The 22,231-nt window shown below is 54.8% G+C and overlaps 1 protein-coding gene and 1 long non-coding RNA gene across 5 annotated transcripts in view; one reads left to right on the plus strand and one right to left on the minus strand.

Moving 5' to 3' along the window:
• Positions 1-22,180, plus strand: part of ABCC8 (ATP binding cassette subfamily C member 8) — a 73,226-nt gene extending 51,046 nt beyond the window's left edge. The window contains exons 18-39 of one of the 4 annotated variants that reach the window (XM_080815601.1): positions 1,424-1,459; positions 2,098-2,196; positions 3,271-3,355; positions 4,003-4,083; positions 5,708-5,845; positions 7,497-7,622; positions 8,522-8,621; positions 8,849-9,090; positions 9,185-9,351; positions 10,425-10,494; positions 10,988-11,145; positions 12,913-13,005; positions 16,775-16,877; positions 17,445-17,558; positions 17,868-17,988; positions 18,088-18,218; positions 19,062-19,140; positions 19,360-19,468; positions 19,816-19,919; positions 20,715-20,848; positions 21,341-21,403; positions 21,935-22,180. In XM_080815601.1, the coding sequence (XP_080671727.1) occupies positions 1,424-1,459; positions 2,098-2,196; positions 3,271-3,355; positions 4,003-4,083; positions 5,708-5,845; positions 7,497-7,622; positions 8,522-8,621; positions 8,849-9,090; positions 9,185-9,351; positions 10,425-10,494; positions 10,988-11,145; positions 12,913-13,005; positions 16,775-16,877; positions 17,445-17,558; positions 17,868-17,988; positions 18,088-18,218; positions 19,062-19,140; positions 19,360-19,468; positions 19,816-19,919; positions 20,715-20,848; positions 21,341-21,403; positions 21,935-22,072 (2,491 nt within the window). In that variant the 3' untranslated portion in view covers positions 22,073-22,180. Of the gene's footprint in view, positions 1-1,423; positions 1,460-2,097; positions 2,197-3,270; positions 3,356-4,002; positions 4,084-5,707; positions 5,846-7,496; positions 7,623-8,521; positions 8,622-8,848; positions 9,091-9,184; positions 9,352-10,424; positions 10,495-10,987; positions 11,146-12,912; positions 13,006-15,945; positions 16,354-16,774; positions 16,878-17,444; positions 17,559-17,867; positions 17,989-18,087; positions 18,219-19,061; positions 19,141-19,359; positions 19,469-19,815; positions 19,920-20,714; positions 20,849-21,340; positions 21,404-21,934 lie in introns of those variants that run through there. The other 3 variants (XM_080815603.1, XM_080815604.1, XM_080815602.1) reach the window with 3 other exon arrangements.
• LOC308350395 lies at positions 15,805-19,198 on the minus strand. The gene is made up of 3 exons (XR_013967519.1): positions 19,039-19,198; positions 17,880-17,951; positions 15,805-16,543 (listed from the first exon to the last, which is right to left on the minus strand). It is a non-coding gene; the product is annotated as an uncharacterized lncRNA (long non-coding RNA).
• Positions 22,181-22,231: the final 51 nt, after the last annotated feature.

Raw genomic sequence — 22,231 nt, forward strand, 5'->3', positions numbered from 1 at the left:
GGGTGTGGAGCCTAGTTAAAAAAATAAAAATTTTTAAATTAACTAATTAATTAAAATGTCATGGTGGATAGTCAGAAAGCAGCTACCTGCTTGCCATGGGCTGGTGGGAAGGGAGAAAGGGAGTAACTGCTAATGGGTGCAATTTATTTTGGGGAGGTGATAAAAATGTTGTGGAATTGGCAGTGATGCTTGCACGACCTTGTGACTCAACTAAAAACCATTGAGTTGGAAAACAAATGGCAGGGAAAAGAAAATTGGGGGGGGGGGGGAAGGCTTTGTCTAAAGGGTCCTAGGGAGTGCTCCTGAAAAAAAAAAGTTGAGAAACATTGCTGTGAGAGAGGAGGTGGATATCCCCCAGGCCAGGCAGAAAATGAGGCCTTACCGCTTTATGTTTAGTGTATGGACCTGAAAAAGTCCAAGTAAAATCGATTAATGAGGCTCCGAGACCCTCACAACCCTCCCCAACTGCACAGCTCCCAAGAACATCCCAGACACCCGGCGGCAGCATGAAGGCAGGACTGGGAACGTTGACTCAACTTTGTACATACACTCAAGCTCCCGGCCTTTGCTCTGACCCTGGAGTGTTTCACTTCTCCGTGGTTCCTCTGCCCTTTCTCCCACCTTGTCCCCAAGTGCCTGGGTGTGATGACAGGCCCAGCCTCTGTAGCCACAGTGACCATGCTTCTTGAGCCAAAAAGCCCAGCTGACAGTATGTGACAGGTCTGACCTGTGGATGAGAACAGCGGGGTAGAAGGGCGACACCAGAGCGGTTGCCGGCCGCCCAGGGCGCGTGGATGCTGCAGCTGACTGTGCCCCTCCCAGCAGATTCCCCCACATTCCACCGCCGGCTGCTGACAGGGCCACACAAGGCTTCCCATCACGCCCGAGCCCTTCTCGGCCCTCTGGCTGCCACCGCGAGAGCTCTGTGGGCCAAACGTTCCCACACACAAGCTGCAGGCCTGGCCCGGCTCCTTCCAGACAGCCCTCCCTGCCCCAGCTGTTTCGGCAGCCACGTCTGTCTGAGATGAGTCTGTGCATTTGAGCCCTGATGCAGAGGCCAGAGTCTGGAGAAGCCACATGTTGGCCTTCATATTCCTGACACAGGATTACCCACGCCCCTCAAAACACACACACACACACATGCTTACACCCCTGGTGCCTTTCCCCCACTCTCCTTCTTGGCTGGGGCCCTCCTCACACACCTCACACATACTGGGGTGACTACACAGGGTCGGGCAACAGAGGCTCCCCCAGGACGGCCAAGCCCCACCCTGCACCCCTCCAGGCAACATGGGTGGCTGCATCCTTGGTCCCAGGGGCTATAAAGGCACCCTCACGCTGGGTTTGAAGGAGCCTGGGTGTCTGTGGAGAAGTTGGTGCGTGCATGGGAGCCCTGAAGTTACGTCTTTTCTTCCTGCTGCAGCCCAGAGCGGGAACCAGTGGCCGACTCGGACGTCAGGTACTGTGACGGGGGGCAGCCGCCCTCTGGGCAGGCTTCCTCAGAGGGATTCTTCCAAGGGAGCCACAAAACTCTTGAAGGCAGCCCCCAGGGCCCAGCCCAGCTGCGGGGTAGAGGCCCAGGGGGGCTCCATGCTCCACCAGATGGTTCAGAGGCCTCAAGCTGCTCCCTTCACACCAGATCATTTTTATCCCCCCCACCCCACCCCTTGTTTTTGGTCTTCAAAAACCTGATCACACTAACTGTGGTTTCCTTGGCTCTGCTTATTTTTAAAAAGTTCCACTTGGACAATTATCTGTTAGTGTCAAAATCAAGTGGTTTGAGGGCCTCTCAGGGAAGAAGGAAATTAGGGGTTGAGGGATTACTTGGTTTGGTCACACTTTGGGCTTCTCCCAGTTCTGGGTGAAGACTCAGGAAAAATAGGTGACAGGGGTGGGACAGGTTGGTGGCAGAGCAGGGCAGGGCTGAGAGCCTGTTCCCCCTAGTCTGCCAAGCACCAAGCCCAGCCCAGGCTGCTGGAAGCCACACAGATTTCTGCCAGGTGCACCACCTTCCCGGTCTAAGCCATCTGCCTGACAACTGCCTCTGAGTACAAGCCCCTGAGAAGGCCTCCCCTGCTCCCACCTGCTTTATTCCAGGAAGAGAGGCCCCGTGGCCTATGCTTCTCAGAAACCATGGCTGCTAAATGCCACTGTGGAAGAGAACATCACCTTTGAGAGTCCCTTCAACAAACAACGGTAAAAGCCTCTCTGAGGAGGACAGGCGGGGGGAGGGGAGAAACTGGTCAGGGGCAGCCCCGGACAGCTCTCCCCGGCGCCCGAGCCCCAGCCGGCTGCTTGTGCTTCCATCGATCTCCCATACACAGCCATCCTGCTCTCCGGGATGCTTATCTGGATTCTAGCCTGTTCCATATGGCACACCTGGAAATGATTCAGATATGCCTGGGCATCGGGGCGGTCTAGCTCCTGGGGGTGTGAGGGCGTTGTGTGGAAGCCCCAGTGCCTTCCCTTGGGGCGAAGGGGAGGGCTGATCCAGCTTCCCATTGTTCCCGACACCCGCTCTGCAGCTCATGCGCTATTTTCCCTCCCATGATAATAATGGTTACCATCCACTGAGCTCCTGAGTGTCAAGAGCAGTGTGCCACTCTTTCTATGCGTGGTTTCCTCTAATGCTCACAACCGCCCCAGCAGGCAGCTACTATGATTACCCTCTTTTTACAAAGGAGGAAACCAAGGCTCAGAAAGGTTAGGTAACTTGCCCAGGGCCACCCAGCCAATAAGTGAGAAAAATGGGTCTCAAATCCAAGGCTGCCTGACACCCAATTACTTGTCACCCAGACACTCTGATGCCTCCATGCACCCTGGCTGGCACCTGCCCAAGCTAAAAGCTGCCCAGGGAAGTAGGAGAGGAGCAGGCTGGCCAAATATTTGATCAGCCATCATCATTACTGCCAAAACCTACCAGCAGTGATTTTCCCTGGCCGTGCCCCAAGTGTGGGCTCTGGCCGCAGCTTCTCCCACTGCCCAGGGGCCCGGGGCCCCCTCTTATCACTTACATGGCATATTTGCTACTATCCAATTTCATCCTTCAAATATTTAACTGGCCCCAAGACTCTGTGAGGTGCTGCCCTCAGCTCTTTTCACACTCACGTGGTGTTTGCTTGCACCCAAGCAGAAGGCCATTAAGGCCATGGCTCTCCCTGAGCCCAGCTGCCCCAAAGCTAATGGCCCAGTGCATGTGGTCAGGCCCCACTCTGGCCAGGCTGACCAGCTGTGTCCACCCCCCTACCCCACCCCCCCCAACCACTCCAGGTACAAAATGGTCATCGAAGCCTGCTCCCTGCAGCCGGACATCGACATCCTGCCCCATGGAGACCAGACTCAGATTGGGGAACGGGTTAGTAGCAGCCTCTATGGGGTTTTGTGCAAGGCAAGGCCAAGCTCCCCTGACCCCCAACATGTCTGGAGATGATTCTCAGGGAAAGCAGGTGACTGGAAAATAAGAGAGGGGAAAGGTGGAAGAGCTGCCTGCAGTGAGGTCAGAATGGTCTCAAGCCCTGGGCCGCTGGCCATCCTCGACAGGTTTGCAACTCGTGCTTTCGTGGGCTGGAGATGACTTGGTATCGCCTTCATTCATGCCTCACATGTATTCTAAGGGCCCACAGGATACTACAACAGGCCCAGGGTCATCTCTTTCATGTACCCTGGCCAAGTGGGGCCCCTCCTCCGTAAGCTCAGGCGTATGGGATTCTCCCACAACTGTCCTTCTGTATAATTTAAATCCCTACTTCCTGTGTCTGAGTTGTCACCGGTCAGATGGTCCCTACATGATGAATCTCCAAAGATGTGGGGATCCCGCTTTCCACTTCGGAATGAATTTAGTAAACTTGTATAAGTCCCTCCTCTCTTCACAGTGAGGAGGGGTCAAAGAGGTGGAGAGAGCCAGACCTCCCTCTCAAAGAGCTCACAGTCAAGAAGTGAGGGCCAGGACAGTTTTTCCTGAGGGCCTCTGAGAGTGTGACCTTTCCTCTCCTCCGATCACAGGGCATCAACCTGTCTGGTGGTCAACGCCAGCGAATCAGTGTGGCCCGAGCCCTGTACCAGCACACCAACGTTGTCTTCTTGGTGAGTGTCTTAGCTGGTGTCCTCCTTGGGGCCCTCCCTGACTCACTGCCTGGACACACACACACACACACACACACACACCACCACCACCACCACCCAGCAACTCCCTCTTCTGCCAGAGATATCAGCTAATCACTGATGGGGAAACTAAGGCAAGGATAGTGCAAATGACCCTCTGTGGACTTTGCACTGAACTCTGCAGCAGCCGTGAAGGGAGATGTGTGGTAATTACAGGCTGCCTCCTTGTAGGACAGCCCCAGACTGTCAACACTTAGTTAGCCCCGCTAGAACACGTGGAATGTATGTGCCGCTTCCCATCCCATGCCCAGAGCAGACATTGCTAATTGATCACAGCAGTAGTAATAGAAAATTCAGCATTATCAATGAAAGCAATTCTGTGAAACCCCACATTAAGTTTCTTTGAGAAACTTAACTTGGCCTCAGAATCCTTTTCAACACAGCACTCCAGAGTCAAATATGAGAACCCCTTATTAGCTATATCTGCCCTATTTCATGCCAAGTTCTGTGTTAGGTGCTTTGGTTGACACTGAGGAATTCAGAGAGCCAGCTCTTGTCCTCAAAGTGGTAGAGTCTAACTCGGGAGATAGATCTCACCCACACTTGAGAGCCACAGCCCAGTTGAAAGCCAAACTGTGGCACAGTCTATGAGGAGACTTGTCTAAGGAGACAACGGTGAGGGCTAGAATAATCAGGGAGAGCTTCCTGGAGGAAGAACTTGAAGAGGGAGTCAGTGAGACAGAAGGGAAGAGGAAGGCCATTTGGGTAGGGAGTCAGAAGAAGGAACATCGGGTCTCTGAACCTGGTTTTATTGTTTCCCCCGCCTGCCCTCAATATACATAAATGCTCCCCATGAAATACACTTCAAAATGTTAAGGTTTGTAATCTTTGTTACCCTCTGACATAGCCCTTTACAAAGTCCCAACCTATTCATGGTCTCATGTGAGCTTTTGTTAGAAGAAGTAAAGTGGATATTGCCGTTTATTTCAGCAAAGTTGTATTAAGCTCTTATTCTACCTGGCACAGGCATAAGGAGTGTCGGTTCTTGGGGTCCTCACAGGAGTGGACAGATAACTATCACAACTGGAATTGAGAGGAAGGAAGGCTAGGCATTGAAGTCAAGAAAGGACACAGGAAGAGCTAGGATTGAGCACTGAGGGATGAGTCACCAAGCAGACAAAAGGTAAAATGGCACTTTGGGCAGAGGAAAAAGCGTAAGTTAAAAACCTTGGAGTGGCAAGTTCTCTGGAAACCTGGAGTACAGGGAGCTTGGACAGGACAGATAAGTGAGACCAGACCAACAGAGCAGGTAGCAGAGGGCCTAGATCATCATGTTAAGGAAATTGGACTTCAAAGACAATGGGGAGCTATTGAAGGTTCAGGAGTCAGGAAGTGCCTATGATTAAATCTGTTTGAGAGCAGTAACTGACAACAGCCACATTTTAAGATGAGACATCTAAAACCCAGAGAGGTTAAGTACATTGTCCAAGGCCATACAGCTAACCAGTGTCAGTCCCTGAACCAGAGCTGGTATAACTCTGAGGGGTTTTATTCTCACTGTTTCCCCTCCCCCTCCCCTTGCCCTCACCTTCTCCCCTCTGCCCAGGATGACCCCTTCTCAGCTCTGGATGTCCATCTGAGTGACCACCTGATGCAGGCCGGGATCCTTGAGCTACTCCAAGATGACAAGAGGACAGTGGTCCTAGTGACCCACAAGCTCCAGTACCTGCCACATGCAGATTGGGTGAGGGGCCACAGGAGGTCAAGCTATGGAGGACTGAGGTGGGAGAGGCAGTGGGACATCTTCAAAGGAGTCAATGTCTCCGTAGCTCTTCCTGAGGGCCACAAAGCAGAAGAGATCCATGCTGAATGGCTCCAAGCAGGCAGGGTAGCTCAGGCAGGTCCTATACAGGCCAAGGATTTGGTATCGCTTAGAGCTGCAGATGTTCCCATCCTCACCTGGGGCCCCTGTGGGTACATGCAAGTCTGGCACCAAGAAGTCTCAGAAAGAAGCAGACACTCAATTCCTACCTTCTACTTATGGCCTAGTTTGATGATTCATCTCCCCTGGCCTCGGGAATGCTTATTTGGATGGGAGAGCCATCTTCCTGCCCTCTGACCCACTGAGGGCTGGATGCATTTAAGTCAAGATCAGCTGGAAAATATGGAAACAAATAATGCAAGCCGTAGTGGAAACTTCAGTGTTATCAATAGAATGCAATTTTGTGAAACCCCACGTTAACCAAATTTCTGTACTCCTCAATATGTAGACAATAGTTACTGCTCAATTAATTGGAAAGCATTTAAAGATTTTTTTATTTATTTATTTGACAGAGAGAGAGAGAGGTGTCACAAGTAGGTCTAGCAGCAGGCAGAGAGAGAAGGGGAAGCAGGCTCCCTGCTGAGCAGAGAGTCCGATGCGGGGCTCGATCCCAGGACCCTACGATCATGACCTGAGCCAAAGGCAGAGGCTTAACCCACTGAGCCACCCAGGTGCCCCTAATTGGAAAGCATTTAAACTTTAAGATTGAAATCATGTGAATTTAAAATCTGGGCCTTGCAAGACTCCTGTATAAATTTGTCCCTGAAAATTGATCTTCACGCTTGTGCTAAATGGGCCTACATCTTCCTTCTACATGTGATATAAAATTCTCCCTCTAATGTGAAAAAGGAAGGAAAGACATCCATTTTTTTAAAACTATTATAACAGGTGCAGAAGGTGTGTGACTGAGTTTCCATGGTGACCTTGGCAAGGCAGTTCAGGACAATCTTTAGTCCAAAGAAGGCAGACAAAGGCATGACTGGTTCCTTGACATGTCAGAGGGCAAGACTCCCAGCATCCCACCTCACACCCCAGAAGCAGCTGGGTTGGAGGCGGGGGATAAAGGAGCTGGGGAGGGTCTCTGAATTAATGACGAATGTCTATGAATGGGAAACATTGAGTGTTTCAAATAAAATCACTTTTATGATTTCAAAGAGGTATGGCCACACACCCTTAGACCAATAGGTACTTTGTCAACCACTAGTGGAACCTACCAGACGTGCAGTCAGGAGGTGCTAGAGGTAGCATGTAATAAGCTATTGAGTATGTAAAAACAGCTGCCCCTGGTGGGATCCTAGCAAGGAATCAGACAGCTTGACCAAGAATCACCAATTTGCTCTGCAAACCCTCTTAGCAATCCTGGGACAGCCACTGAGAATTATCTCCCAGAAGCACCAACCTCTAGACCCTGGGAGTGTGTCGGTGAGGACCACAATGGGAAAGCCAGCAGCCAGTCATGGTGGGGGAGAGGATGAGTGCGGGTCCCTCTCAGACTCCCTGGTGAGGTGGGGATGTGACCGCCACTCCCCCTTCCCGTTCAGCCCCAGGGCTGGATCTCTTTCTGCCTTTCCAGATCATTGCCATGAAGGACGGCACCATCCAGAGGGAGGGCACACTCAAGGATTTCCAGAGGTCTGAGTGCCAGCTCTTTGAGCACTGGAAGACCCTCATGAATCGGCAGGACCAAGAGCTGGAGAAGGTGAGTATGTCCTAAGGGTGGGGCACCCTCCCTCTGAGGAGAAGTTTCTGTTAGAACCTGAACACATAAAGGCCTTCCTGCCCTCCTTGCCCGAGGGAACCCCCCCAAAGGACAGATGTGAGAGCTGAGCGTGAACTCTCTCCTACCAGAGGAGGGCCAGTACCTATTCTAGCTACTCAGGGCAGACTCAGGTAGATGCTTTCCCCTTATCCTGAAATAGTCAGAAACCGTTCAGTTATAAAATTCCAGGGAATCAACTCAAACTGGCAAAGCAGAAAAGGAGAGAGGTAAAGACATTCTGGCTCATGAAAGTAAAAAGGATCAGCTTCAGGTACAGCTGGATCCAGGTAGTTATCAGGAACCTGTTTCTCTCCTTCCTTGGCTCTGCTCCCCTCAGACCATCCTCGTTCTCGTGGTGGCGAGAGAGCTGTCAGCAGCCTCGGGCTTACATTCTCCCAGCTCAACACCTCCCTTGGCAAGAGAGTACCTCTGTCACAACAGTACAGCAGAAATCCTCAGACTAACTCTCCTTTGTCCACTTTGGTCCTGTGCCCACCTTGACTAAATCACTGTGTCCAGGGATGAGGAATGTGAGACTGGCCAGCCCTGGGTCTCGTCCCCAGCCCCAGAGCCAGGGAGAATGATCAGTCCACCTGAGTCACAGGGACTAAAGAATAGGGGAGAGATGGCCTCCCACAAGAACATTTGGGATATTGTTAGCAGATAAATGGGGAGGAGTAAATTCTGGTAAGAAAAACTTGTGTCTATCTGGACCTTCCCACAGGTGGGGGCACCCTGGAAGCATGACACTGGTCATTGCCAGGGGTGGCTGCCCTCCACTTTCCCTTTTTCCCTCTGCACATTCTGAGGACATTGACCAGGTTCCCTCTGTCTTTCAGGAGACTGTCATGGAGAGAAAAGCCACAGAGCCACCTCAGGGCCTGCCCCGGGCCATGTCCTCAAGGGATGGCCTCCTGCAGGATGAGGAAGAGGAGGAAGGTACAGACAGTGGGACTAGCAGTGAGATGATGGCCTGAGGTTTGATGGACCACGGGGAGACAAAGGTTCAGTGTTCTGGGGGTGGTGAGATAGCGTGACTTCCACTAAATCCTTTCCCTTCTGTGTGCCTCGGTTTTCCCATCTGTAAGTGGGGATAACATGCCCCAGTTTCGCCCTCAGAGGGACACGAAATGGGAAGCCACAGGGTGGGTTCTTGTGGCCTGCAGAGGAGGGAGCTGAGAGCGAGGAGGAGGACAACCTGTCTTCGGTGCTGCACCAGCGGGCCAAGATCCCGTGGCGAGCCTGTGCCAAGTATTTGTCATCTGCCGGCGTCCTACTCCTGTCTCTGCTCGTCTTCTCCCAGCTGCTCAAGCACATGGTCTTGGTGGCCATTGACTACTGGCTGGCCAAGTGGACCGACAGCGCCCTGACCCTGAGCCCTGTGGCTGGGAACTGCTCGCTCAGCCAGGTGCGGCCAGCCGCCCTAGGGCCAGGGCCAGCGGGGGGAGAGGGCTGAGCCTCGGACACCCCCAGGACCCTGCCTCGTTCTCTGCCCGGCCCAGGAGTGCACCCTTGACCAGACGGTCTACGCCATGGTGTTCACCGTCCTCTGCAGCTTGGGCATCGTGTTGTGCCTTGTCACGTCTGTCACAGTAGAGTGGACGGGGCTAAAGGTGGCCAAAAGTTTGCACCGCAGCCTGCTGAACCGGATCATTCTGGCTCCTATGAGGTACCCCTCTCCCGAGCCATACTGGGCTGTGGGCAAGTCACTGGTCTCTGGGCCTCTGTTTTCCTGTCTGTAAAGTGGACATATGCAACCTTGGTCACAGGCTGGAGGGGGTGGGGTTCAAGGAGACAGTGTGTGTGAAAGTGCCCTCCTTGGGGCAGAAGGCAAGGAAAACCAGCATTCACTAAGCCACACATGCTCATCTAACTGTCACGACAGCCCTTCAGCAGAGTGAGCGTCTGCAGGCTCCATGTCGATGTAAGTTTCCCTTCCCCGGGCAGGTACCATCTGCCCGTCGCCACCCACAGATTTAGCTCTCCCCCTCCTCCCTCAGCCAGCCTGCAGGTTCCTACACTGGGGACATGGGGACATGTTTTCCTCTCCTGCAATGGGATGGATAAAAATCCCAAAGGCCGCTTGATGTGAAACAGTTCTAAGGTGGTCCCTGCCCAATGGACCGGCTGACTCGGTTTTAAAGCACGGCAGGCAAACAGGTTATTTGGCCCCTTGTCAATGCAGGCCTCATCATCTGACGACACTTTTGACTTTTCAGTCTCATGTGCTTTCTGTGGCCCACACACATGACCCCAACATTTAGTCACCCTCTACTTGTCCCAGATCAGAGCTTCTGAAATCCTCTGGTTAGGGGTGGGGCTGTTCTGGGTCATGGCCAGAGTGATGACAACCAGAGTAGCCTCGCAGGGTCAGCCAGCTGACAGGCTGTCCCCAGGGCCTGGCTCACCCTGGCAGATCGTCCCTCTGGAGAAGACTCGATGTCCCCAGCATAGCTGCTGAGCGAGGCAGGCTGAGCAAGCAGCTGAGGAAGGGGGCCGTGGTCATACATGGGCTTGAGAGCCAGAGAAGTTCGTGAGGGGAGGCACCCCTTGGGCAGCTGTAGGAATTCTCAGGGACACAGGCCAGACAGGTATTGACAGACTTCCAAAGGCAGCCGCCCCAGGAAGCCAGACCCAGAAATGACCCCAGAGACACTAAAATGAAAGAAATAACTACCCTCATTCAATAAACAGGAAGGCAATCAATAAACGGATGACTAACTTCTTCTGGTTGCCTCTTAGGTTTTTTGAGACCACGCCCCTTGGAAGCATCCTGAATAGATTTTCAGCTGACTGTAACACCATCGACCAGGTACACAAGACTGTGACCCATTTCCCCAGTTCAGAGAGAGGCCAGCCCCCACACGTCTCCTCTCTGGGGCTGTCTTCCCCAGATCTGGTGCTCAGAGCCCTGTGAGACCAACCCAGTGGGTTCCAATCTGATTACAAGGCTGCCTGAGGATCTGGGGCTGCCCCTGTGAAGCTGTCGTGATAAGACTGAGGGAAACCACAGCCCTTTGGCTTCCATCCAGTACCCCCTGGCTCACATCAGTAAGGTTCCAGTGTAGTCTGAACCAAGGTGACTGCTTTTGTGGGGAATATTCCTTTTGATTCAGCTTGTGTTTTTGGTTTATCATCATACTAGATGATGAGGAAACAAAGTCCTGATTCCCGCTCTCAGGGAGCCTACAGTGTAGCTGGAAAGATGAGACGTGTGCCTGTGAGAGAGCAAAACATGGCGGCTGGTAACACCCTGAAGAAAAACACCACAACTCACCTCCCTCTCTCACCTTCCCCTCCGACAGCACATCCCATCCACGCTGGAGTGCCTGAGCCGCTCCACCCTGCTCTGCGTCTCAGCCCTGGCTGTCATCTCCTACGTCACGCCTGTGTTCCTCGTGGCCCTCTTGCCCCTGGCCGTGGTGTGCTACTTCATCCAGAAGTACTTCCGGGTGGCGTCCAGGTGATGGCAGCCTTTGCCAGCCTCAGGGGAGGGGGGATGGGAGGTGCTCTGCGATGGGCAGTTGGGTACTCTTACTAGAGTAATCATCAGACAGTAGTAGAGTTGTGTTCCCCCTGAAAAGAAACATAGAAATGAAGGAAAGAGAGAGATTCATCTTCCACCAGCCTGATATAATCATCTGTCACGGCGCGTGAGCACGCACACACACACACACACACACACACACACACACTGCTGTTAATATCACAACTATTTCCTTAGGAGGTACGGTCAGGAGTGGAATTGCTAGGTCAGGATTTATACACATCTTTATGCCCTTCATTTTTCATTCATTTTTGCCAAAATGCTTCTCAGGAGGGTTGTAGGAGTCTAGTGACCAGGCTGGTTACTGATACATGAAATCGAGGGCACCTGATGGCGGGGGTGTTATGGCAACAGTACCTGCTGGGCCGAGGTACCTCCCAGCCCGAGGTGGCCAGAGCGTGCCTGGGAGCCTTGACTCAAGGGAGCCTTTCACAGTGATCACATTTGCCCTCAAGAGACTTCGACTCACACAGGCTCCTTTCCTACTCAAAATTTTCTAAGAACAGTCTCCAGAAGTTCTTTCTGGGAGGGATTCTGTTAAACTCATAGGTCCAAATGATTGTCAGGAGAATCTGAAAGAATTTCTAGACCAGCGCTTATCAAACTGCCAGGTGCAACCTATCAGGGGGTCATGAAATCAGTATCATAGATCACAGCCAGCATTGTAACAAATGAAATTGGACAGAGTGTGTCGGGCTGTATGCACAAAATATCAGTAAGTTTTGCTTCATGAAACCTTTGTTTGGGTCGTGTAGGAGAGTGTGTGTGTGTGTGTGTGTGTGTTTGTATGTGTGTGTGTGCACGTGCACTGATTTGGAGTATGAAATGCATTTCTTACCGCAGGTTATAATCAAAAGCTTAAGTACCTTTTCCAAGTGTATATAGTTGATTAGTAACTGGAGCCAAAATGCTGATTATCAATACAAACAATTAAATTTAAATACATTTTGACCACGATTACATTGCTCATATGGATCACAATTCGTATGCTGGATAGTGTAGCACCCAGAAGGAGCCCATCAGTGTTCACAGATCACTGTGGCTTTGTAAGCACTGTACAAGCTGTTTTACAAAGTTCATTCCTTCTGCCAGAGAAACCACCCTGTGCCCCAGGCATCCACTCTGCCCTGGGGACAGTCTGTTCAGGAACGCTTACTCCCGCATCCCAGCCTGATCTCCCTGGCACTGATGTGCTTGTCAACAAGCAGCTGTGGGGAGCAGGGGGCAACCTCGTTGCCGTGGAAACCTCTGGCATTTCCCCTTGTAGATACGGGCCGTGATGTGCCTGAACTGATTGTGGTTAGCCGGAAGGGACTGGAAGCTTTGCGTTAGGTCTTTCTGCTCCTTTCGCTAGCGTCTCAAGGTTCAGGTTGCTCCCTGCCACCCCACCCCACCCCCCGTGAAAGAGAACCCACCATGCCTGCCCTGCCTTATTGCAGAGTGAGAGACAGACACACATGGGAGGCAAACGGTGCCCACAGTCACAGCGCCTGCCCTGGCATGCTGTTTGAGCATTTTGCTGGGGTGGCACCGCTGGCTTCCCTCTCTCTATAGGGGAGAAGCTGAGACCTAGACAGGTGAAGCCATTTGCTCACACAGTGGTTGGGCAGGGGGAGCTGGGATTCAGATCCGGGCTGAGCCCTGCATCCCCCTCCTGACCATTTTGCTCTGCTCCCTGCACAGGGACCTGCAGCAGCTGGACGACACTACGCAGCTCCCCCTGCTCTCCCACTTTGCTGAAACCGTGGAAGGTCTCACCACCATCCGGGCCTTCAGGTACCAGATTTACCCCAAGGTAGGGGTGGGTGGGGTGGGGTGGGGCTGGGGCCATGGGTCATGTGATTTGGGTGTCAGGCCTTGGCTTAGGAAGGCCTGGGACATGCATTTCCCAAACCCTCTTCAGGCCCCGCAGCCTTGACAATATCCCCCAGTTGGTCAGGTCTGGTGGGCTCCACTGTTTGACCCAGAGAGGAAAATCTCAGCCCTGCAGCCAAGTCCAGAGCCTCTGTGAACTAAGGCAGGACATGAAAAGAAACAAAGCTGGAAAGTATATGCTCACATATCCACGCTTGAAAGGGTTTTCCATCATGCGAGCCAGCCCTGAGGCCATCTGGTACTGAGAATCGCCAGTGACTTGGACACTGCAATTAACATACCAGTCTCATTCATTCTGCACTGCAGTCCAAGGCAGTCAATGTGGTTATTCCCATTTCCCAAGTAAAGAAGCTGAGGCTCAGAGGGACTGCACAGCCCCTCCTGTGTAAGGTTCTCTAAAGCCTGGACTTGAATCTGTCTATTCATTCTGTAAACAGGTACTGAGCTAACACCCAACCAGGCACTAAAAAGACAAAGATGAGTCAGATGAGCCCTTGTCCTGGAGGCATTCATAATCCCAGCTCTGAGCAGGTCAGGAGAAACCCACATGACAGGTAGTCAGAGAGAAAGGGGAATGCAGACTATGGGATCATAGAAGGGAGGCACTTACCCAAGGCTTCATGGAGCAGATGTTGTTGGAGCCAGCATCAAAGGGTAAAGAAAAGCTCACCGAGCTGGGGGAATTCCTCCCCAAAACTTCAGTGCCCCTGCTCCCTACCCTTGATCATGACATTGGGCTGGACAGGAGCATCTGAGGTCACCTGGGGAGTAGACGGGCCATTGCTCCCTGCCCCAGCCTCCGCCTGATGTATTTGAGCATCTCAAAAAACAGGCCAGAGGCCCCTGCCCCAGATAGTTGGACTCTGGTCTTTAAGCCTCACTCAGAGAGTGATTCCAGATTATTTTTAGGATGACACAGCTGTGTAGGGTGTGACAGTAAGCATGAGACACCAAGTCCCATGTCCAGGAGTAACCCTAGGGCTCAAGGACTGGCCAAGAGAATTCCGGGAGGCTTGTGTCTCCTCCCTCCAAGCCCCAAAGCTCTAGGAGAGGTGCCCAGGCCCTCAGTGCAGCACTTGTGGCCCCATTCACTCCCTGGGCCATCTGTGCCAGTGAAACGTCCTCTTAGGGGTCTTGTCTGAGTAAAGCAAAGTGACACGGAGCTCTGCCCTGGCCTTGGCTCTGCTCCCTGGACGGGCCTATGCCGTCTTCTGCACAGAAGCCCCTTGGAACTTGGCATGAGGCTCAGGTCTCCTTCGAGTCCCCTTCCTGTCTCAAGCCTGCACTTCCCAGGTCCTTTGACTCTCAGGGCCACTCCCAGGCCTGGCCTCTACTCAGCCTTAGTACTTTTGCTCTTACACAGGCTGTCCCGGCAGCCTTCGGGCTGGGCCTGGGGCAGAGGGATTGTGCCTCTCCTCCAGAGGGCCAGACCCTCTCAGTAGGATCTGAGTGGATGCCACCTCCTGCCGCCTGTGGTCAGTCAGGGGAACTGCTGCCCGGTGAGGCCTCCCATGCCCTCTACACTGACACATTGGGAGATCTTTACATGTGGATGAAGGATGTTTTGGTCCTCCCTGTGTGTATTTAATTCATTGGATTTTGCCCAGCAGCCTGCCCTGTTGAGAGCTGACTAGCATTTACTGATTGTGCGCCTAAGACATGCCAGGCACTGTGCTAAGGGCTATATGTGTATTATCGCACTGAATAGTCACAGAAGCCCCCTGACATGGCTTTGAGTGGCCACGCTCAACAGACAAGCCTGAGTCACCAACCTGCGGTCACACACATGGTCAGAGCCAGTGCTAGGCCTGGAACCCAGGCCTCTGGGACCTTCTGGCTTCTCTAGCAAGCCCTGTCTTTTCCCAGAAAAGTTTCCAGAGTACTCAGCCCCCAACTCAGTGTTGGGCTCAGAGGCTGTTTCAGCCCAGATGGGAACAATTACTGTCCCCATTTTACTAATAAGGAAACTGAGTCTTGGTCCTGACACACAGCCTTTAAGTAAGAAGGCTAAGAATTCGAAGTCTGCACGCCCCATGCTGGGACTCTCCACATTCCTCACACTGTCACACACCTATCCCCAGAGCCACACCTCCTACACACCCTCACACACACCCCTCAGGTTTGCCCATCACACACATGTGCACAAGCAGGCAGACAGCTTCGGCACGGGCTCATTCACACCCTTCAGATGGGGCCGCACACTCGCCTCAGCCACATCACACCACCGTGGCTGTGCGATCTCGTACTCTCTCTCACACCTCAGAGACTCACTGTGCTGTCCTCAAACACGTGGGTCAGGCACAGCCCCTCCACCCAGAAGTAATCAAAGCAGAGCAAACACCTTCCAAGAGTGAAAAGCAAATGCACAGTTAGACTTGTCTTGAGCCCTCCGCGCCCCCAGTTGTTTCCCTGAGGCCAGTGCTAAGACAGCTTTGGCTTCGATTTGTTCCTTCACTCATCATGAAACAAGCGCTCTCTGCCACCTCCTCTGGGCGCGGCTAAGCTAGCCTGGGGTGAGGGGGTGGCCAGGGAGAGTGAGGCCAGGAGCCCAGGCTACAGAAAGAGAAAAACCAAGTCCATTCAAAGTAATGCAAGCAGAACGTGATAAGGGCACAAGCGAAGGAAAGAAGACTCCAAAGTTCCTTCCTTGTACAGAGAGATCCCATCTACCTTACAGGGTCAAGGAAGGTTCCATTTGTTCATTCAGCAAGTATTTATTGACAGTGCCAGGTGCTAGGGATGCCCTGGTGAACAAAACAGCCATGGGTTCCATTCCCATAAGTTTACAGTCTCGTGAGGGAGATAAGCAGCTAGAGAAATGAGCACGTGAACAGAGGTTATGAAACAAACAGGTTGCAGGAAGGGAGAACAACAGTCCGGGAAAGGCCACCCTGAGGAGATGTCATCTGAGGTAAAGCCTGAAGGCTGAAAGGAGTCAGCCTTGTGAAGAGCAGAGGAGAAAGCATTCCAGGCCGAGGGCCCAGCATGTGAAAGGCCCTGGGGTGAGAAAAACCTTGGTATTGTGACGAAACTGAGAAAGGGCAAGTAATAAATTATTGTAATTTCTGTGGCTGCAAAGCAGCGAACCAGGGGATTGGTGGCGTGGAAGGAGCTCCCACAGGCTCCCGGCGAGGAGGTGGCTCTTTGGCCTCGGAGCCATTGATATTCTAAGCGGGAGAGAGATGGGATGTAATTTATGATTTACAAAGATCATGCCGGCTGCTGTCAGCAGAGCAGGGGAGACCACAGGTAAAACTACGGGGAAGCTGACGCCGTGGGCCAGGTGGGTTTGTGGAGAGCAGCGAGCAGGAGAGAGGCAGGCAGGAGCAAGGCCTGCTTTGGAGGCGGAAGTGAGAGGTCGTGTAGAGGGATTGGCTGTGAATCCAGATGAGTCCTCGGTTTCTGGCCTGGGCGTGTAGGTGGTCAGAAGTGTGCTTTACTGTAATAGCAAGACCCGAGGGAAAAGAATGGGTCTTGGGGTGAAAGCAGGAGTTTAAAGTAGGTGGGAGTCTTGACAAGTCTGAATTAAGCAGCAAGTTGCTGGGAGGGCCGACCAGAGGGGAACGGCCTACATATCGTCAGACACGGCCTGTTTCCTGGCCGCTTCTCTGTAAGTAAAGAGAGGCCTGGGGGTCATGTGACCTTCAGACCCTCCCCATCATCCCTCCAGGTATGAGGCTAAGTTCCAGCAGAAGCTCTTGGAATACACAGACTCCAATAACATCGCCTCCCTCTTCCTCACGGCTGCTAACAGATGGCTAGAAGTCCGCATGGCAAGTCCACCCACCCCCACCCCGGGCCCAGAGACTAGGGCTTCTGATAGGGGTGTGGAGCCAGAGCAAGGGCCAAACACGGACCAGAGGGCAGGAAGAGACGATGGGATAGCAGCACATGTGTGCATACAGGGTGGGCGCCAACCCCTCCTGCTTCTCCCAGCCCCGGCTTCCCTCCCTGTGTCTGACCAGAGCCTCCTCTTCCCCATCCCCGCCCAGGGGCTTGTGCACCTGAGGTGTGCGCCAGTAGCCGGAAGAGCTGTGTGTTTCACTGTGACGAGTGTGTGTCTGAAGTGGGCCATAAGACCTGTGTGGGCCAGCTGGTGAGGCTGCCGGTTCAGGCCTGTGCAGATGGCTGGGGGTGGGCACCAGAAACGTGTGCACATGTTGTCTCCTGGGGCCCCGGCCTTCAAGGCCTCCTGCATGTCTGATGACGTGTAGGTGTGTTGCTGGGCTGGGGTAGAATCTCAGCTGAGTTTCTCCCCTCCCTGAAGGGAGTGAGGTGCATTGGGGGGCCCCTGTGGCTTCGACCCCTGAGGGCCCACACTGGCTCACTTCCCTCCACAGGAGTACATCGGTGCCTGTGTGGTCCTCATCGCTGCCGTGACCTCCATCTCCAACTCTCTGCACAGGGAGCTCTCGGCTGGCCTGGTGGGCCTAGGCCTTACCTATGCCCTAATGGTGAGTATCAGCAGACCGGGGCAGCAGAGGGCTCAGATATCAGCACTCGGGGAATCTCAGAGACGCCCTCCAGGCCCTACCCCAAGCTCCTGTGAGTCTGATGCAGGCAGGACCCTGTGGGTAGGAGGGCTAACCCAGGGCCAGGGCCCCAGACAGGTAGTGGGTAAGGATCCATGTTCGTTGTAACCCCCTGGGCCTCCAAGGGAGACCCCCTGAAGAGCCAGCAGAAGACACTGAGGGCCCCTGGCCCACACAGAAGAGCCATCCTGGTGGCCAGGGTTGGGCCAAGCACTCGCTGGTTCCCCGCAGGTCTCCAATTACCTCAACTGGATGGTGAGGAACCTGGCGGACATGGAGATCCAGCTGGGGGCCGTGAAGCGCATCCACGGGCTCCTGAAAACAGAAGCAGAGAGCTACGAGGGGCTGCTGGGTGAGAGGCCCAGACGAGGGGCGCGTCAGGGGGAGGGGGGCCCTCCTGGATACCGGCTGCCGCCTGAGTCTGCTGGCTGAGCCCCGGTCTGGCCCCCAGCGCCCTCGCTCATCCCAAAGAACTGGCCGGACCAAGGGAAGATCCAGATCCAGAACCTCAGTGTGCGCTACGACAGCTCCCTGAAGCCGGTGCTGAAGCACGTCAATGCCCTCATCTCCCCGGGACAGAAGGTCAGTGGGCGGCAGGGCGGAGGGCCGGGCGGCCGCCCACAGTCAGCCCGTGGGCCCCTCACACTGACAAGGCTCAGGCCACCTCTCCCTCATTCCCTCTTCCGTGCTCCTTCTGCTGCCCTCACTCACCCACCCAGGAGACGGACACCCCAGACTCTCCCCTGGCTGAGAGGGTTCTCCCAGGGCACTGTCCCTGAGCTTCAGAGCAGGTCCTCGGGACAGCCAGTGAGGCCCCTCGCTTGTCCTGGGGAGGGAGCTGCGGCCTGGCACTCTGACCCAACTCTCTGATGGATTGCCTCCTCACGCCCCACCCCTGCTCTGACAGGGCCCCTCTCCTTCAGTCTCTTTGTCTCTGTCCCTCTGTCTTTGTCTATGGCTGTCGATTTCACTCTCCCTGACCTTTAGATCTACCTCTCTCCCTGCCTCTGGCTCTTCCCATCTGTCCCCTACCTCTCTCATCTTTCTGGGTCACCATTTCTGTCTTTGTACTGGTCCCTTATTGTCTTTTCCCTTGGTACCCGTGGGCCGGGAAGCCATGGGGTCAGAGATGACCTCAGTTTAAGGCATGGCACACAGATATACCCCTGTAAACCCCACTGAGCCACCCCTGGGCCCCCCTCCCTTACCCACACACATAGACTGTGCACCAGTGTTCCCTGCAGCCCCATACCAGGCACAGCAAGACTGACACCCAGGCCCGAGAAATGGACATCTCACCCTACACTTGCTTGTGGGTCCCCATGGGAGGTCCCTCTGGACCCAGAAAGCAAGCCCAAAGCCGGGACCCAGCCCTCGCCAAAAAGCTTCCCCAGGTACTCACCGTGTCCCTGCTCCTCTTTCCAGATTGGGATCTGCGGCCGCACAGGCAGTGGGAAGTCCTCCTTCTCTCTCGCCTTCTTCCGCATGGTGGACATGTTCGAAGGTGAGTGGTGTGACAGGCACCCCACGTGTGCCCGCAGCCACCAGGTAGGACCCCAGTCCTGGTGTATGGTCAGATGTCACAGGAAGCCCAGCAATCACTGCCCTCTCCACCTCCCACCACATCCTCGATGGGACCCACGCTCCCAGGCTGAACCTGGCCCTGGCACCACCCACTCCCCCCACTCCTTCATGTCCCACCTGTGTTACTGTCTCCGCACAGGGCGCATCATCATCGACGGCATTGACATCGCCAAACTGCCACTGCACACCCTGCGCTCCCGCCTCTCCATCATCCTGCAGGACCCCGTCCTCTTCAGCGGCACCATCCGGTGAGCCCCAACACTCCCGCGGTCCACCACCCCGTCCCAGGCCAGGCACAGGGAGCTCAGCTGGGTACCCGTCTCAGGGCAGGGAGCCCTGCTCGGGCTCTGGGCACTGTGGGCTGGCCTGGTCCCTCACACTTCCACCCTTGGGCCTTTCTCTCTCCTGTGAGTCCCGGGCGGGCGCTGGTAGAGGCAGCTCCCCAGCTTGCTGCCCCCCTACCTTTAGCCAGGCCCTCCGAAGCCATCAGTTCTCACTCACTGCTCCCTTTCCCAGCCTTGACCTCTGCCGGGCCCCGGGGATGAGCCAGCAGCCTGCTTCCCTCTCTAAGGGGGCTTTCTGTGACCCCCTCCAGATTTAACCTGGACCCGGAGAAGAAGTGCTCTGACAGCACACTGTGGGAGGCGCTGGAGATCGCCCAGCTGAAGCAGGTGGTGAAGGCGCTGCCCGGAGGCCTGGGTAACTACTCGGGGAGCAACAGGACGGCACTCGAGGACATCCGGAGGGCTAGGAGGGAAAACTCACTCCCATGTCTGAGGTTTGCCCAGGGTTTAGTCTAAGGGTCTGGCAGGACCCCAGACACTATCCTGTGTGCCCTTTTACCTTACGGGAGCACAGAGAAGTCACATGAGTTGTCCCAGGCCACACGACTGGTCAGTTCAGGGGCTAGCTTCTCCTGAGAGGCCCGGGGCGAGGGGGCGGGGGTGACAGCAGGTGTCACTGTGAGACACGGCTTGCAAGTCCAGTGTATTCGGCCCTACCCATGGCCGCCACCAGCCTGCCCAGCTCTGTCCCGAGGAAGAAGAGGACAGAGGGGGACATCCCAGGCAGGGGTCACTCCTCCAGGGTGCAGGGAAGACTCTGCCCCACCCCCAGAGGACAGCAGAGCCTTGACGTATTTGCCACAGCCCCGCGGCAGTGAGGGCTGGCCAAGCCTTGGCTTCAGAGACTCACCCCACCACTGCCCTCACACAGCTCCAGCACCCACACACTCAGTGCACACGCCCCCTCCCGGAACGACCGGGGGCCATAGCTGCGCACCCCTGCAGAGAGCACTCTTCTCTGTAATTCTTGCAGATGGCACCTGTGTCATTAGGTCAAGTGCAGCCGCCCTGCACACCCCTGGCCTCATGACACACCCCTGCATATTTGCCCTGTACATACATTTCCTAATGCCCTTAAGCCATGCTGTCTACTAAACTCCCAGCACCAGACTAACTCAGCCCCACTCTGCCTCCCTGGGGCTGTTTTCAGATGCCATCATCACGGAAGGCGGGGAGAATTTCAGCCAGGGCCAGAGGCAACTGTTCTGCCTGGCTCGGGCCTTTGTGAGGAAGACCAGCATCTTCATCATGGACGAAGCCACGGCCTCCATCGACATGGCCACGGTCAGTCAGGAGCACAGCCATGGGGTGGGGTCTTGAAGGGGGTTATCATGGGGTCTTAGGGTGAAATTTGCACAAAGTGGTCCCGAAGCTCAAGTCATCTTTAACATCAAGGGCCACTTGAAAGGCAGAGGGCTGGGGCACATTTCTAGCTCACAAACACACAAGCTGTACAGAGACCCACAGGGACATCGCACTCACCTTCCACACAGCCCAGCCAGACACACACAGAGCACACGCACCTGCCACACAGCCCAGCCAGACACACACACAGCACACACACAGACCTGAGCCCCCAACAGCCTGAGCCCAGCCCCTGAATGCTATAACTTGGTTGGTCCTATGGGGACAAGGACCAGACAGATGGAGGGAGGAGTGGGCTAGGATTGGGATCCCACGGGAGCTGGACTGCAGCCGTAGGCCCCCATCCCCAAAGCCAGGCCAAACCCCATTCCCAAGGCAGATGAGCCAACCAGCGTTACTCCCACCTGGCAGGAAAACATTCTCCAGAAAGTGGTGATGACGGCCTTCGCAGACCGCACCGTGGTCACCATTGCGGTAAGGGGCCCCTTGCTGGGGTGCGGGGCCACACCCAGACAGAGGGCTGGCCTCTAGAGGCTGCCATCAGAGGGCAGCCGCGGCACTCACCTGGGCCTGGTAATCAGGAGAGGCCCCTGAAATGATGGTGCAGAATCTGGAGGGCTTGCAGGGAACCTGGACCGCAGAACGTGGGGTGGGTGAGGATTTCCCTCAGATCCCCCTCTCTTTCCCCAGTTTCCAAGGCCCTCCCCTATCCCAAAGTCCTGGGAGCTAGGCTAGGCTACCTTCTCTATAGGTAGTGGGGGTTTGAGGTGATCTCTGAGTCTTGAAGCCCAGAGGTGAGAGCAGAGCTGAGACTTGGTAAGGGGAGAGGGTGTCATGAGTGGACAGAGTGCTTGGGGTCACAGTCACCCCAGGGAAGGGCAGTGGCCACAGAGGTGGGACATTCCATCCACATGCCTCCTCCCCTGAACTACAGAAGGGAGACCCTCAGCTGCCCCTCCCTTTATCCCCCCGCCACCCTGACCAGCACACCCCTGCCCCACCCAGCACCGCGTGCACACCATCCTGACTGCAGACCTGGTGATTGTCCTGAAACGTGGCGCCATCCTTGAGTTCGACAAGCCAGAGAAGCTGCTCAGCCGGAAGGACAGCGTCTTTGCCTCCTTTGTCCGTGCAGACAAGTGAGCCCCTGGAGCCCAAGTGCCACCCCGTGCCCCAGCCTCCCCCCAACCGCCTCCCGCTGGGGCTTTCTAACTGTAAATCACTTGTAAATAAAGAGATTGATTGTTTCCTACTGGAGGCCTCAGGTCTGGTGGGCAGGGACTAGGTGGCCTGTGGGTCCGG

This window comes from Martes martes (genome assembly GCF_963455335.1).
Source record: "Martes martes genome assembly, chromosome: 10".
Taxonomy (NCBI): domain Eukaryota; kingdom Metazoa; phylum Chordata; class Mammalia; order Carnivora; family Mustelidae; genus Martes; species Martes martes.